This window comes from Hetaerina americana, unplaced genomic scaffold (assembly GCF_022747635.1).
Source record: "Hetaerina americana unplaced genomic scaffold, ioHetAmer1.1.p SCAF_10, whole genome shotgun sequence".
NCBI lineage: Eukaryota > Metazoa > Arthropoda > Insecta > Odonata > Calopterygidae > Hetaerina > Hetaerina americana.
In genome coordinates, this window is record NW_027286070.1 from 13,635,484 (window position 1) to 13,653,393 (window position 17,910).

General features: G+C 37.0%; 1 protein-coding gene across 2 annotated transcripts; it reads right to left on the reverse strand.

Moving 5' to 3' along the window:
• Window positions 1-15,479: 15,479 nt before the first annotated feature.
• Window positions 15,480-17,871, reverse strand: LOC139698169 (probable transcriptional regulatory protein DICTH_1505). 2 transcript variants are annotated; one of them, XM_071597107.1, is made up of 6 exons: window positions 17,755-17,868; window positions 17,422-17,631; window positions 17,233-17,348; window positions 16,963-17,096; window positions 16,726-16,891; window positions 15,480-15,991 (listed from the first exon to the last, which is right to left on the reverse strand). In XM_071597107.1, the coding sequence occupies exons 2-6, from the start codon at window positions 17,621-17,623 to the stop codon at window positions 15,791-15,793; spliced, it is 819 nt and encodes a 272-aa protein (XP_071453208.1). In that variant the 5' UTR covers window positions 17,624-17,631; window positions 17,755-17,868; the 3' UTR covers window positions 15,480-15,790. The 2 variants fall into 2 exon arrangements, with proteins under 2 accessions (XP_071453208.1, XP_071453199.1); XM_071597098.1 differs by having other exon boundaries at window positions 15,493-15,991; window positions 17,422-17,871.
• Window positions 17,872-17,910: the final 39 nt, after the last annotated feature.

Here is a 17,910-nt window from a genome sequence, read left to right on the forward strand (position 1 = left end):
TTGGAAGAACTTAATGAGTGTACGTTGACTGGGATCAGCTTGTCAGATTTTTTCGTAGGGTTATCCGTAGATTCATGCAATAATCCCTCCAGTCCCTTCCCCTCATTCCCTTTAACCTTTTGCCGGAGCTCACCCTCTAGAAACCTGCTAACATGTGGCAAAAAGGGAAGGTATCGTGTCTCCATAACTTTTATTATCCCCAAAATAATAATAATTCACTTTATTTAATGAGAAAGCTTTCTAAATTTATGTTGACGAACATAATTTCAATAAAATTTCAAATGCACCACTTAGAGGGTAAAAGTTACATTCACAGCTGACTACCGTGCCTAGGCACTTGGTATGTTCACAGCAGTGAAAGAGTTAACATAAGTGAGGAGCAAGGATAAAATTATTTTCATCATTTTCAAGTAAAATGCCTTATAAAAGTGCATATACATGGATCCATGCAAAATATGAGCTTTACATTATTATATCTTACTTCATTACTACTGAAATAGTGTTGAGAAATTTTTTTTTTCCACAACACTACTCTGACATGTCAATTTAATCATAATATGTAATTACTACATTAAGTTAATTCCAACAACTGTTTCTGTTAAAAAATTTTACCTGCAGTTACGAAATCATTATTTCATCTTATTTGTCCAATTTTATTTGACAGTTGAAGAAATTGATTTAGGATGATGTAGCACTGCTATATAGTGTCCATGTAGTCATGACATGAACTGACAATGTCAATTATTTGATCAGTATGGCTAATACAGCATTATGTGACTTTTTTTGAGTTTGGCTCTGATGATGTCATTTTCTGAACCTTAATGAAAAACTTTTACTTGAAAACATTCCATAATCGAACCCCACCCATGGAATGGAGCTCCTGGGAAGCAGATGAACGTAAACTTTGAAAAGGGTTAATGGATGCCATTAACTGGATTATGGCAATGAATGAACCATTACATTAGAATCAAAATTCCATAGGAGAGGATCAGATATAATTTCCCTCATCTATCACACTTTTAAAACTATCAAATTATCTTATATGTTCATCAAGATTTTTGTTTAGAAGGCACACACTGATGTAGAACGTAATCACTAAAGTTATGGCTACGACTTGAAATAGGATAAAAGGTCTAGTTTAACCTTCAGTGGTGGTCTTTTTTTAGGAGTTGTCTTGAGAAGTAGATACAATTTTCAAAATTTAGCCATGGATGAAGAATTTTTATTATTGTATAATATACTACTTGTGTAAAGGAGTTGTTCATTTGCTTTGGCTGAATTTTCGCCTAGTGTTTACTATTTATCTAGGAAGTTATGGAGAAATCGACGAGCAATGTAATTCACGGAGGATAGCCATTCAAGTAGATGCCTCTCCATTGATTAATTAATTTTACCGACGAAATAATTCCTATTTCTTTTCACCGCAGTTGGAACTTTTGGATTCCATATACTCTTAAAAACTGACTTCAGCTCGTGCCATTAATTGTACTAGTATTCGAGTAAGCCCCTTCCACGACGGCTTACCCCGATAACCAAATGTAAAGTCGGACGAAAACCATTTCCTTCTGGTTATCAGCGCGCAAAAGATTACTTCCCCGCGAATAATTTTAGGCAATGTCAAGCAACAAATTATCAGGGAAGGTAGGTGAACTCGGGAAAGATAGGAAGGGAGCGGAGTGTAATTTGACTCGCTTATGGTGGTTCGTTGGATCACTCAAATAGAAGACGAATCGAAAAGCACGTTGTTTGACATTCTTAAGAATGCTACGGTGCAATCCCTGCGGAAAACAGCTGATAAATGCAAATTGAATCCAGGTGGACTTAGCCTGCGTTAAGCTTGTAGATAAATTCCCTGAACTCACACTGGCTGATATTAACTCGTTAACCATGTGAACGCGAGCATCACGCAAGGCTGGTAGTCTCTTTTCCAAAAAGAAGTAACGGAAATCAACTTGCTTCATGTTGCTCTCGTTTCAGCTGTGATTAGTTACTCTTTAAAGCTGTGTCAGCTAAAAGCAACTTGTTCCATTTTGCGCTTGTTTAAATTCACACAACACGAATTATATACTGGACATACACAATCGTGCACCCTGTCGCAGTCCTCGTATTTAATAAACGAATGGATATGCGATGGATATACATTGCATATCCATGTACGAGGGTCATCCGGAAAGTAGTACCCGTTCGTGCCGCATGAAGTGCTGATGACGCGAGTAGCCGCTGGACGAGGTCAGATAGCTTCAGTGGCTTGTCTGCCTTCTCTGAGCCAAGTTGCGTGACGCTAGCATTGCCTGTGTTGTTTCTGTGATTGTTAACAATGTTTAAAAAAATTGAGAACGCCGCCAGTTGTGAAGTGAGGGCAGTGATTAAATTCCTCAATGCAAGAAACGTTCGCCCATGTGATATTCATCGCCAATTAAAGGAGGTGTATGGAGACAATGTAATGGACGAGTCGTCTGTTCGGCGGTGGTGTCGCAACTTCAACATGGGGAGGGGGAACACACACGACGATGAGCGTTCGGAGAGACCGTCTGTCATTACAGACCAACTGGTGAGCTCAGTTGACGAATTCGTGAGGAACGATCGGCGCGTCACAATTGATGACATCTGTGAGCATTTTCCCAATGTTTCTCGAACAATTGTTCATGAAATTGTTAAACACCATCTGCATTATGCAAAAATTTGTGCAAGATGGGTCCCTCGCGTATCTCAATGAGCTGGCGGCGAAGGACTATGCAGCAGGAATACAGAAACTTGTCACACGTTATGACAAATTCCTTAATTTGCTTGGAGATTATGTTGAGAAGTAGTTTAAAGTATCCTCTTTCAAATAAAATTTTTTATGTTTGTTAATATTTACTTTTGTGTCTTTATTTCACGAACGGGTACTACTTTCCGGATGACCCTCGTAACTGGGTTGCCAGCAGCACATTTAGCAAGCGCAGTATAAGGTTAACTCTTCGAGTGGTAGTAGTATTTAGGGGAGGCGACCGACAGCTGAGGTCATTTGCATCATTAGGGATGGACAGGAAAGGGTGGAGAGCAACCCGGCGTCGGCATTAGCCTACTCTTTACAAAAGGCGCCAAGGGGTCCGCAGCTTAACGTCCCCTCCGACGGACGGCATACTCACTCAAAGTGCCCTCCACAAAGCACCTCGAGTTGGGATCGAGGTACTACTGAAAAATATTCAACACCCCCGGGATTTGAAGCCGGGTCCTCTGGGTAGGAAGCCAGTACGATAGCCACCGGTTAACTCTTCGATATTTCCGCCTAAGTATGAGTATTTCGAAAATACGAACGTAACTCATTGCCCCCTAAATTTCATTTTCACGTTTTTGGAAACATAAAAACATGCGGGGTAAATTCAACTCGTTTTGACCGGAATTTTCCGCAGGCATGCGACGGGAGGGGAAGCGGCCATTAAGTCTGTTAGGTCCACCTCCCTAAAAACTTGGAAGATTAGAAGGCTAACTCCAAAGGCTCATTTCATTCGGGTACTCCTCCAAATATGCCTCCAATCTACTCCCGCACTATGCAATGATTTCATCAATTCCAGTCAATTTTCTTCGGTTAAAACCTCGAAATCTACGAATCAAAGAGATAAATCCTGGTTTTACTCTTTATTCTTTCTATCAGTGATCTCATTAATTTCGTGGCATCACGCATACCCATTCTATACTCAAAGTATAGTCTTCCATTTACCCTCAGTACATTACCCACTTTCCCATATTTTGACTACCATCTCAGCTAAGAGGGAAGTCAAACTTACGATCCTATAGTCATTACATACCTTTTAATGGGAGGGGGAGTAATCCTGATATTATTAAGTCCTCTGACTAAATTTATCCCTCATAATCCTGCGAATGAGCTCATCTTTTCATATTTTCCTAAACTCTTGAGTAGTTCTGGAGTTATTCCATCTATCCGCAGAGGATTTTTCGATTTCTTTTCGTTTAATGCCACATATCATAAGCCATGCATGCCTGAACTTAATATTTCCCCATCAATGCAATTGTCTCATTCGACACACACTCCTATGAGCTGAGTCTCGTATTTGTACATTCCAGAATTCATTACGTTTTTTTTCTATGTTGGTTTCGTGGGTGAAAACTTGAGATTGTTTTTCTGTGGCTCTCTAATACACTTTGTATGTGATACCACCACCTAAATGGACGCCTAGGAGTGATTTAAGCACGCTAGTTTCTATCATGTCAACGTTGTAGCTCATGAGAGGAAAAAAAGCTATGCATTTTGAAAATTTAATCTTTGAGCTTATTATCTGTTTTTAAAGCAATGATATTTAGAATAAGATATCAAATAAAACAAAAAATAAACGAGTATATATGTACATTTTCATCATTGCTAATACAGGGACTCTATGCATGTACGAGGTGTGTCCGAAAGCTATTCGACCTGCGTTCATATTCTTCGTCATTCGTGCCGTGGCATTTTTCGAAGAAGTCCCCATTTGATTGAACCACACGCTCCCAGAGGTGCTTCCACATCTTAAAGCAGTCCTCGAACGAAGATTTTGGAATGGCCTTCAGCGCGCGCGTCGTATTGCTCTGAATCGTCTCGATGTTGTCGAACCGCTTCTCTTTGAACGTCATTTTCAATTTTGGAAGCATTCAAAAGTCGAAGGTAGCTATGTCGGGACTGTACGGAGGCTGGCGAAGCTGTATTTTCTTCTGTTTCGCCAAAAATTGCTGCACAAGGTTCGATGAATGCGCTGGCGCCTTTTCGTTTTGAAGCCAGTCACCACTTAACCAGAGACGCGGTCGTTTTCTTCTCTCGGCGTCACGCAATCTTTTCATAAATTCAACGTAATATTCTTTGTTGATCGTCTGATCTCTTGGAGCAAATTCCTAGTGCACAACACCCTCACAATAAAAAAAGCATTGAATTGACATGGCTCCGATTTTGGCGTGCTTTTTTGGCCGTGGCTCGACTGAACGCTTCCACTGTCAAGATTGTTGTTAAGTTTCAGGATCGTAACCATAAACCCATGATTCATCGCCAGTAATAAACTTCATAAGGACATTTTCATCATCACTGACCATTTCCAAGTTGTCCTGAGCGATTTCAGAACGAAGGTCTTTCTGCTCTGTCGTGAGCAATTTCGGAATAAATTTCGCAATCACGCACATTTCGCAGTCATTCCCAAATTCTTATTCCAAATTTCCAAACAGTAGTTTTCAGTATTCCGAGATCATTTTCTAGTTCACTAACAGTCAATCGACAATCTCCTTCAATCGCAATTCGCACAACCTCGATGTTTTCTGGTGTTGTTGTCGGCGAAGGTCGGCCAGAACGAGGGTAACTGTCAAGAGATGTGCGGTAATTTTTAAACCGCCTACAACACTCCTTCATCTGTGTAATGCCCATGCTTTCGTCCCCAAAGGCCTTCTGTATCATTTCAATCGTCTCCGTACAACTCTAGCCGAGATTGAAGCAAAACTTTATGCAAATTCGTTCATCAGTTCTTTCTATTATTTTCAACAGTAAACAAATGCGACAAAGGGAAAACACGTAGGACATAAACACACTCCGCGCGACCCAAGGCGCCTGGCCGGTAACTACGGGATTCAGGGAGTTCGTGAGGGACTACTGGTTACGCTCATACCCCGCAGGGGCGGCACGAGCGCCCTGGTGCGAAGATATGAACGCAGGTCGGATAGTTTTCGGATACCTCGTATGAGTATGTGCTTGGAAATGGTTTATGGGCGCACCACATGACACTTTGAATAGATATGGTGTAATTTGAAAATAAAAGTTTGCATATGAGTGTAAAAATATGGTGGTTACTAAAGCATTCGTGAGTAGTCGTCACAATATAAAAAACAATTACGAAGAGGCGTTTGCCCCTGCGTGACCGCAACCAACACAACATATGTGCATACCTTTCTGCCTATCTTCCATCTTTCTCATTCCGGCGAAAGACGTACCATCTTAGAGACGGCTACCATCTTAGAGAAGACGATTGCTTTAAAAAATTTAATCCGAGTAACGTACATGGTTATATATCATTTGGCGAGGCCTCAGGCAAATATCAATTATCACGTGATACAGCTGTTGGGGTATTGAATAGGCATTACATAATGAGCTAAACATCCTAAAAATTTCAGCATACGTATGCATTTCAAATCTCCATTTATGGAAGGTTTAGAGATTGGGTCATGGCATGACAGCCTCAAGCAGTGGAATAGTTGAAAATATATCTCTTGCTTCAGAGAAGGTATAGGTGCAATTTTTCAACCCATAACTTAGGATTCGTAATTAGTCAAGTTGCCAAATGATGAACAAAGTAAGATAATTGAAGAAATTTTGTCCATATAACAATGAGCCATGCTATTTGCACTCACTTCCTGCACTTACCTAAAATATACTGTGGAATTCTTTTGGTCCACTGTGATCATCATGCTAGTAATTAGCTCATAAAAAAGGTTGACCTTGTTGATAAACTTTTAAAAAATAAACTTGCACTTTCATATTCCTAATTGCAATAATTTTGTTATAACTCTTTAGCTTCAAAGAGGTAGAGGGTTTATTAGTCAAAGGAAGTAAAGCTAGTAATTGTTTAGGGGAATATAGATTGGGCCACAAGTTCAGCAACAATTGTGCACATACTACGTAAAATTAGAGAGATGTAATAATGTTATTCAGCAAAATAAATATTTGACTCTAAAAAGTCAACAATTAGGAAAATTTTGTTATCTGGTACAGTAAGGAGATTGCAAGATACCTCAAAAGGTGCTATTACTCTTCACTGTAATGCATGATGCAACTGAGAACAAGGTAACCTCGTTAAAGTGCCTCAATGTCTAATTAAAAGTCATTCATCTGTTGAAATCTGCTCTTCCAGGAAATTTATTGATAAAATTAACTAAACACTTATTTTATTTTGAATGAATTGTATTTACATTTATCTGGTTTTTATTCCTAGTTATTATTTTTTCATGCGCTCCTGCCATCATAAATGAATACGTAGTAGTTTGAGTAATAGCAGGATAACATAAAATTTGGTTAGGTTAAGTATGTTGGAATTGAAGAATCAGTGGTTTTATTTAGTGTAAAAAAAGGCCCATGTCATTATTGTTCAAATATATGGCAAATTGCTGAATCTAATAGATCAGTTCCTACCTGAGTAAACATTATTTTATATCCCTATTTCATGTTCAAATAAAAGCTTCAAATTTCTTCTTTCTTCATTCATTGTTTTGCTTTCACTAAACATGTTTGATACACTGAAATCAATGGCCATCGCTAGAGTTTGTGTTGCCAAGGGTGGTCCCCAAGTTCACTGCCTCTCCCCTCATTGTTTTTCATATTAACTCATCTGTGGAACCTATGCATATGATACATACCCATATAGAACTACACAGATTGTTTCATAAGGAAAGAGCAATATGGGAAGGAAGGAGGCAATAGGGGATATGATATATATGTTATAAGTATATCATATATTTGAACATTTTTCCCTATGAAAATGCGCTTGAAAACCCTGGGTTGTAGAGCTGTGACAACGCTAACATTTCGATATCATTTTGTAATTTCTGAAACAATACTTGATTGTTGAAAAAAAAACATTTTTTGAGATCGGCTGATACAGTTTTTTCACCTCAGAAATTATTATCATTCATAAATATATGCCCTCCCATGGACTAAAACCTGAACATGGTGGTAGATATTCTGAATTTTAATGACCTCTAGAGCTGTGCTGGTGGGAGCAATGCTCCTGGTAGGGTCACCCATGCCTGATGTGTCGAAGGGTAGGAGCCAGACAAAATTTCACATTGGGTCTGTTCCTCAGTGAGGCAGCTGCAAAGGAATCTGCCCCAGTGGGATACACATTTGAGTTATGATGTCATGCTTAAAACACTGTTCAGCAAGGGAATAAGGAAAAACCTCAAATATTCTTCCAAAAATTTATGAAGGATGCGTAAACATAGAAAACACTTGGTTATACACCAAAAAGGGTGGAGGTGTCCATGGAAAATTCACAGGGATTCAGAGATGTCAGACGATTTTATATTTAGGCCGAGATTAGAAGCAGCATGATTGATTCCCACAGTTTCCTGGGAGTGGATGCAGATCAATATGTAGTACTCATGAAATATAACGACAGATTCAAAAGAATTAAACAGGGAAGATTGATGAAGAAGTGAAACGTTGAAGCATAAACCAGAATGATAAGAAAGGAGTACCAGGAAGCTATAAAGAAAATCGTGAGAGAGGATAGGGAATTGGTTACAATAGAATGAAAAAAGAGAACGTTTCAAAACAATGAAAATCAAAAGCCACAAATGAAACTCTAGGAAAGTAAAAAAGAAACCATGGATTACAGATGAGGTGAATAGGGAGACAGATGAGAGAATGAAATGGAAGAATACAAACATAGAAATTGGCAGAAGATAGTGATATGGGATTGGAAGCAAAAAGAGTTAAATAATAAACTGAGTAGGGAAACTAATAGGGCAAAAGAAGCATGGTGGAAGACACAAAGCAAAGATATGGAAAGTTGACAGAAAAAGGATGAAATTGGTGGTGTATACAGGAAGTTGAAATCTTTCTGGAAGTAAGAAGGGAAAATCCACCTAAACTATTCCAGAAAAACCAGGAAAAGTATTGATTGAAACAGGAAAAACTCAAGAAATATTGAAATAATAATACATAGAACTATGTATTAAAAACATTAGGCCAGCAAGTTTAGACGTAGAAAGAGAGTGTGATGTAGATGACTTAGGTCTTAATACTAAATGATGTGATAGAAAAGGCATCATGGGAACTAAAACCAAAATAGAGCTGAGGGGAGTAGGCAACAACCCAGCAAACTAATTTAATACTTAGGAAAATGTGGGAGGAAGAGTTTTGATGGAATAATTTGTAGCATTTACAAGGGAGGAATTGGGCTGAAATAGAATAGGCATGTTAGACAGAATGAATGGATAATGCAAAATTGAAGAGAGGCTTACTGTAATGTCCGATGTCAGGTTTTGTTTTGTTAAGAGAAGCATAAATCATTGAATAGGATGTGCTCATCCGAAATTTACCTAAACTGGTAGATACTTAATAATATTAACTACATGAATGTTTTTTCTGTCCACTATTTCTAAGAATGCAGTTTGAAATCACCAGTTTATTCTCTCTCAATAACCTGATTTTCACAAGAACTTTCACAAGTCTACAGATTTGAAAATACATGTAAAATATTAAAATGCATTCAATTTTTCTTTTTTGAAGATGGCAATGGAAATGCTGTCTCTTTTTAATGAAGAAATGGTTTTGATGGCATTCTGCAATTCAGAAGTTCAGAGATTACATGCCAATAACTAAGGATATCATATCCGTAAAGGCAGAGAGGCCAGCAAAAGCAGATTTTCTAAGCCATATTTTAACAATTCTCTATCCATCTCTGTTATACATACTTCTTGTCTCTTGGTCTTGCTCATATGATCTTTCCTTAAACTCTTTTCTATTGATGCATCCAACTAATTCATTGTGCCTCAAGGTGTATACATTCCATCTAGTTCTTCTTCGTGATAGAGTTCTCCATATTGTCCTTTCCTCTTTCATATACTTTCTCGTTCTATACACACCTCATTTTGCCAGTCCATTTAATCTTCAGCATTCTTCTCAAAACACATGTTTCACAGGATTCTGTTTTATCACTGGTCCACTTTTCCAATGTCCCACGTCTCTGATCCACAGAGTTCGTACTTGTCCCAAATGTAAGTTTTGATGAACTACTTCCTTGATTGTAGCCTTAGGTTCTTTGAACATAGCAGTTGCCTCTTCTCCATGAACAACTTAGTTTGAGCTGTTCCTGCTTGATACTCCTCAAACTTCTTCCATCTCAAGTTACACTGATGCCCAAGGATTCCACTGCTCTAGTTACACTGCTTGAATTATGAAATATCAGCCTTCAGTTTCAAAAAACTCTGGGTGATGCCGCAACAGTAACTTTAAACAGAGTCATCTCCTAATGAACATAATAAATGTAACAATGTCAAAGTGTTGATATCATTCTTTGAAATCGTTACATTGAAATGAACATAAGTGGATAACTCCATTAAAAGTTACTATAATGGTATCAACCATAATTTATTTAAATTTTCAAAGCCAAACACCCCGGTGTTTAGTTGGTTTTAAACTTGTCGACTGGTACTATGTACAAGTGCTCGTATACCTGTGACATTGTATGTATGATATTTTGCCATAAAATCTTGCTCTTTTAAAGCCCATAAAATATCAGAGTGAAAGAGGATGTCTCAGCAGCTTAACTGGCTGAAGCACTCTGCCAGATATCTAGGGATCTGGGTTCAAATCCTGATCAAGGGAGTTTGTACCCTCCGATATTGTGTTATTGATCCGCCTTCAGCTTCTCTCTTCCATAGACAATAATTTTTAAACATAGTTTTTATTTTGGCCCTCTTGTCGATGCTCATAGTCTACTCCTGAAGTACTTGGTCCATAACATTCAGTGTTCCTTGCAGGTCCTCTGGTTTTTCTGCCACTACTGAGAACTTAAAATGAATCTGATAACATGTCATGAACTGACTAAATATATCATCCTGGTTGCTCTTTGTATTAATAAAATTTTCATTTTTTTGTCTCACAATAAGAATATTAGTAATGTTTATGACAAATCAAGATAACACATGCATGGGAGTTGTATACCAAATTATTTTTAAAATAAGAGAAAATTCTTCAATGACTTGTGTAAAATTCAGTATATCTACCAATATACATATTTTATTGGAAAAAATGTTGAGGCATGAAAGTTGTTAACAATTATTTTAATGAGCTATTTACCTAAAAAATATCTTTTTTTAAATCAACTAAAATATTGGTTTTCACAGTGGTACGATGAGGATTGGTTTTCATTTTCAAAGAAAAAAGAAAATATTTAGACATAAAAGCCAGCACAAAATGTACACAACATTGCTAAAAAATTGACAGAATGTAAATTATTTTTGGTCAGAAAACAAGACTTTTTGCTTTCCAAATAATAAGGTCTGTAGTCAAAATGAAACAAAACTTTTGTAAAAGTCATTGGTACATTTTCTTACATTTAAAATATATTGAATATGGAACTCCCACACTAATAATTCCATCTTAATTGCAATAAAAATTAACATCTATGGAGATAAAACTCTCTTGACACAGAATGAGTTACAAAAATACTGCCTTCCGGGCAAAAAAAGATTGAAGGACAGAAACAGAAAATGGCATTCAACACTTTGTAAACTGAAAATAATTGGTTCCACTTTTACCATACTGATGATACAGGGCTTCAAATGCGCAACATTTAACTTTTTATACTTCACTTGTGATTGAACATGAATCCATTCATTTCTAATTTAAAACTCTTAAACTTGTAAAAAAAAACCCTTCCGTAATTTTTGTAAGTTCCCTACATCCAATTTAAAATCTAAGTGCTTGGTTGTAATGTGAGGAAAAGTGTTACTTGAATTTATAATAGGTAGATAAATAAAAATTAGTGTGTTTCCAGGTTCGGCATTCCACTGTTATCCATATTCCCAGACGAATCTGTACTTCAGTGAAAGGAGCAAAGAAACTCAGTTCAATTCACTCGTCAAACTCAGGAATTCTTGGTCCTTTAACGTGAGTGCTCATGAAGGTTTAATGAGCATTTTTATTTTTGTAACTGAAAAACATGCATTTGCTGAAGAAACAAGACAATTAGCTCAGAATGAATCTAAGATTGACATTATTTAATTCCATTAAAGTGCTTTTCCAAAGTTATATTTAAAAACAAATTCCAACCAATTTTATCTGGGAGAAAGGAAATGCAATTCTGATGAGTGAATGAAGTGCACAAAAGGCTTCCCTCCCACCAATTTCAATATACATATATAATGCAGCATTATATCCTCCATCATAGGTATCCTGGTGCAGTTGAGGATGATGACTCTTAAATCATCAGTCAATCAAATCATTACCACCATGGATCCCTGCCGCTCAGGGACTCAATGAGAAGAGTGGTGATCAAAGGAAGGCATTTATCTAAGCTGACTTATTAGTCCTCTGAGAATATTCTTAAAAGCCATTTAGAAGCTTCAAAATCACATACTGTGTTAAGTAGGAAAGCAACATAAGTTGCACATTTTGTACCATCAGCAGACAATGTGCACATTACAATATGCCTTGTACACTGACTAAATGCTTTGATAAAAGGTCCATAGAGAAATGCTCAGATCGTCGATATATTCACTACATGGACTGACATTTTACTTCACTATTTACTCATGGAATTCTCAAGGTGAAACCAAAATGAAAACAAATCCTTGGAATGTCAAGGACCATTCCCTAAAAGGCTTATTAGATTAACCCTTACCTCATGGAAGAAGTAACCTCACGAAGGCCCACAGAGTTCTTGGACACTAACCATTCTTCTACATCAATAATGCCACACATGTAGCCAGATCTCTACATGTAGACTTGAGTGGCAAGTGACTAATACCACTTACCACAAAATGGAAAACCGAATGACTGAACAGTAATGTATGCAGAGTAGAATAGACTTCGAGGCTCATTGAGAGCTTCCTGAAGACAAGAGAACTCATGTATTCTAGTTTGGAAGGAAATCTAAGACCCAGGAAAAAAATAACTGCAAAGGTTTTATTTCTTCTATACGAAATGGATGCTATTATGTAGTTTCAGCTTCTAAACATCCTTGCACCAGAAACTCCGCCTAATCTCTTATTCCGTTCCACTACAAACCTTGCCTCCATGCATGTATAACACTTAAGTTCCAAAACATTCATAATAAACAGATAAAATTTCATATTAGGTTATAGTGAGCAGCATTAAAACTTATAAAAAAGTACCCACCCAGAGATGGCGCCTGGGGGCTGTTTCATCACCACCGTGCCATGCAACTCACTGTCCTTTCCTCTTGTGTGTGTTATCTATCGTAGCCATGAGGGGATGGAGTCAATGTTATTCATGTTAATGTATGCGACGGGGGATAGGATAGGTGTAAATGTGATAGGGGCGGTAAGTAAGTGGAAGAGGAAATAAAAGTAACACAAGGTTATCCCGAATCCTTCCTGAACAAAAGAATCCGAAAACATGCCTACACTCCCAAACCTTCCTCCACCACGGAACCCCACCCTCTTTCAATTTGCACCACATAATTCCCGGGCTTAGAATCTCTACGATCAATCCTAAAAGACCTCTACCCTATCCTCAAAAATCATAATGCCACCGCCAACCTTTTTCCCAAATGTCCCTCAGTTACTTTCAAACGCCCCGCCAACCTATCCAATCTCCTCAAATCAACAAATCCACTCCTTAAATCCCCAACCCGTCCCATAACCACTCCCACGCCATGCAATAAACCCAGATGCAAAACATGCCCTATTTTCAAAACCAAAATCCCATCCCTCTCCCTCCCGCTTTTTAACTCTCTCCCACCAATTCCCTCCTCTACTTGCACATCTAGCAATGTAGTGCACCTTCTGAAGTGCCAACTTTGCCCTGCCTATTATATTGGGCAGTGCACCACACCTCTCAATATCAGAATTAATAACCATCGAGCCTCATGCAAAAATTCCTTCCTAATTGATATGCTCCCAATCCCCTAACACGCCTCCGAACACAACACTCCCTTTGATAAATCCTATAGTGTATCCATCATAGCATCCCTCCCACCCTCTGATCCTCTACTGAAACTCAAAATATTAGAGCAATCCTTCATCTGGCTCTTGGAGTCCTGGAATTGGCCAGGAATCAATATTAGGAAATAATTACCCTGCTCCGAATATATTTTCATCCCCCTTCCAACCCCATCACCTTCTACATTTACCCACCCTTCTAACGCTGCCCCTCCAAACCCATCCCTTCGGAATTCTCTCCCTACCTTCCCCTTCCATCCATCACTCCAGACCTCATATTCCCTCGTAGTTGTGTCCCTCTCTTCCTTGTTAAAGGTGGTCACGACCACGGAAAATTCGAAAAATAGTGAGTCTCTTTTTTGTGTGTTTCTGTGTTTTTGTCTGTGTCCACTAGTGCTAAGTGTTATACATTACATACATATATAACCATAAACAGTCATTACTTCTCTATCTTCCGATGAAGACGTAGCAGAATTCCGTCGAAAAAATAACGAAATAACGTGTGTTTTTTTATGTGTTTCTATACTGTTTGTTGGTGTCCAATTTATTATTAGGCACTTCCATGTTACATCGACGAAATCATCTATATATACGTGTGTATATATATATATATATATATATACATATGTGTCAAGTCTTATTTGAGGAAGGCCGAAAGTTCAAACAACCTACAATGTGAGTGTTACTATTTTATTTGTGCCGTCTAAATATTCTACTGCTCGCATGACTGTTTCTATATCATAGATATATACATATATGATACAGTTCTTCCATATATTCCTTTTATCTCTCTTCTTGTGTGTTTTCTATTTCTCCTTTGGTGGGTGAAACAGCTCCCTAACACATCTCTTGGCCAAAGAATCGGGGCACTTGGTTGCATAAAGCATCGCAGATCTCTGTGTAAATTACATTATGTGGATAGCTCAAGTGATTAAGAGCCTCCGCCCGGCAAGTGGAAAGATCCCGAGTTCAAATCCCGGTCCAGGAAATATTTTTACATTCGTGATCTGCTTGATTCCGCCTTCCCCACCTCTCCTGTATTTGTCCTTTATGCGTGTTCCTATCCATTTTCCTTATATCTGTTTCCATATAAATGAGTATATGCTCGCCATTTGGCGGGATTGTGTTTGAATGTGTGTGTATTTATATAAATATAATTATTTCATATATATATATATACATATACATATATATATACATATATATATATATATATATATATATATATATATATATATACACACACACACACACATAAATACACATACACACAGACTTGCATACATACATACAGCATCAGCTATTATTATAGATATATAAATCTAAATTATGATTTTCTTAATGTATGCTCTATTTAATGAGTGCATTGCTCTATGGCAAGGAGAAAATTCCATCAGCCAAGACAAATTTACTCTGACTGAGGTTAAACTTTTTTTTACTTCCTTGTTCATGTGCAAAACCTTTGTTGACTAAAAACTAAAATTATGCAATCCAACATCAATATAACTAGACTTATTTCTATTAATTCCTGACTCATTCATTTAATTCTGTAAAGTATCTGTAAATTCATTACAGGCCCTATACTGCTCAAAAAAACACAGAAAAACCAAACATCATTTCTAAATGTCTTAGGCAGGCACACATATATGGCTATTTAGATAAATTAATGTTGATTTCAGTATGCATAGTCATTTAATTGTGATTAACTAATTGATAATCAGAGAGTGTGAAATCAAACTCCAAGCTATTTATCTGGATTGATTATTTTTAATGCCCAAACTGAGAACATTTTTAGAATTAAATATCAATGTCATTAAATGCATAAAGGATGATGTTTATCAGCTCATAATACATCTGCGCAAGTAGAATCATTTGTTTTGTTATTAGTTCACTATAAAGCCACAAAATTATGTTTTATTGTGTATATCTATTACCAATTCACAACAATAGCTGCCATTCATGACACTTCTGTCCACTTTCCCTAGGGAGATATTATTCTTGCCTAAGTGTCGTATGTTCAAAACAAAAAGACAAGCAAACAGTTAGCATGTATTTACTCATCAAAGGCAAACAGGAGTAATGTACAAAACAATAATTAATCTTCATTATTATTTACATAGGGATTTTTACAAAATCAAATTTACATTCTTCAAGAAATGTTGTCATAAACTGCTACAACATCTGGGTGATCATTTAAATTTTTAATGAGTTTCAGAGCAAGTTTGGCATGCTCTTCATTCAGCTCTATTACATTTAGAGGAAGATATTCAATAGAAGCAAAATGAACACTGTAATCTCTCAACTCCAAATAATCTTTCAATGAGTTCAAGACATCAGGTTCACTGTAAAACTGGAAATCCAAATTTTGTAAGTGCTAAAACTGTAATCAATACACAATGATAAATAAGACTACACATATTTTATATTCAGCAGTTCATTTCATTTTAAATACGTAATAAAATCATACAGGAGTAACAGGAAAAACAACGAGAGATTATTGAAGTAATTTTCACAGATGAAGTGAATTATGCTGATTTCCTATTCAAATTGGTACTGTTTGAGTAGTATTTAATGTTGAAAACAATAATAATGAAAAGTCAGACATTTCCATTGTAACTTCATTCATAATTTTATCATGAAAAAGACATTATGCCAGACCAGAAGAAAATAAAGAGGAAAATGAAATCAGGTGCTTGGGGCAGGATATGGAGCAAGAGGGATTAGATACTGACAGGGGGTACTTTCATGTCATCTGAAGGCAGTTTTGGTGCTATGTTGCTTAGTAGGGAATAAAAATCGATGATCTTGAATCATGATTGTTGTACACACATGCAGTATGAGCATGGTGAAACCCCACTTTTAAAGCGACTTGTGCCTTAATAATAATAAATTAATTGAAATTTTCACATTTTATTTCAGTTAGGACAACTCGTCCATTTTAATTTTAATTATACATGCCACAATCAAAATGATCAATTGATTATTTTCTCGAAATATTAAAGAAGAATGAATCTCTACCCAGACTTCAATGCCTTCAATATAATTGGTAAATTTAATATATATATATATTATTTATATATTCACCTGAAATACCACCTTCCCATCTTCTCCTTCCAATTCACTAACATCATCTGCACCACCTTCGATGGCATTTTCTATTACCTTATCCAAAGGATAAGATTTCAGCGATGTGGCATGAATTATTCCTTTCTTATCGAATAAATATTTTACGCCTTCTGACACGGACGCCCTTGAAAGGATATGGATTATAAATAAGTGAAGCAAGAGAATATTAATAAATTCATAGGCTTAACAACTTACTGCGCTTTCCTCATATATACTGCCAATTCCGACTTAGTCTTCACCAAATTGCCACATATTATCTCAACTATCAACACGAGCCCACCAAGACCTTTAATCTCCATTAAATATTGTTTCCTTGGAGCTGAATGGTCCTTGTGAATTATGAACAGGAATTGGAAAGAAGTAACATTGTCTCATCAAAAAATCATTAAAAGCAATGACTACAATAAAAAAATTCTGTTATCGGCAGCACTTAGGCTGATTAAATTATTATTTACCAAAACTAACCTTATCGGCTGATTTCATAATATTCTGTATAGAAGTTTGGGGCATGTTAAGTTTTCTTGCCTGTTCGACTGCTCTGGCTAACTGAAGGTTAACCTCGGGTGAAGAGCTTCCACCTTCTGTTCAAAAATATGTAAATGCATTACTAGGGAAAAATAAACGATCAATCACTCTGATCTATATTGTACCTACCTGCTATTGCTACTCTTATTTGACGGGACAATCTAGTAAATAATTCAGATCTTTCAGCATCTTTCGCAGCTTTAATATGCTTGATGTTCGCCCATTTGCTGTGCCCAGCATATTTACGGCATATTTCTATCTGTGAGCAGGTATAATTGAAAAAATATTTCCTAACGGAAGGATACAGAAGCCGTATTGGAGTACTGGTCATGTTTGGGCCTGTTAGAGAAATTAAGACTCCACGGTACCCGGGCATTCAACCAATAAAACTATGTAAATCTTAGCCTTTCCTCTTCATTGTCAGCTTAAAGATAACCGCAGTTCGGCGGCACACATTCTTACGCCAAATATCCAAGTCTAACTAAAATTTCGGCAACACAGTAATGTTATTAAAAAGTACTGCTGAATATGATAACAGAAACGCCAGGACGACTTCTGATAAGTACTAGCTGTATTGGAATCGAGTAGTGCATTATGCTTCGTTTTTATTTTTCCGTT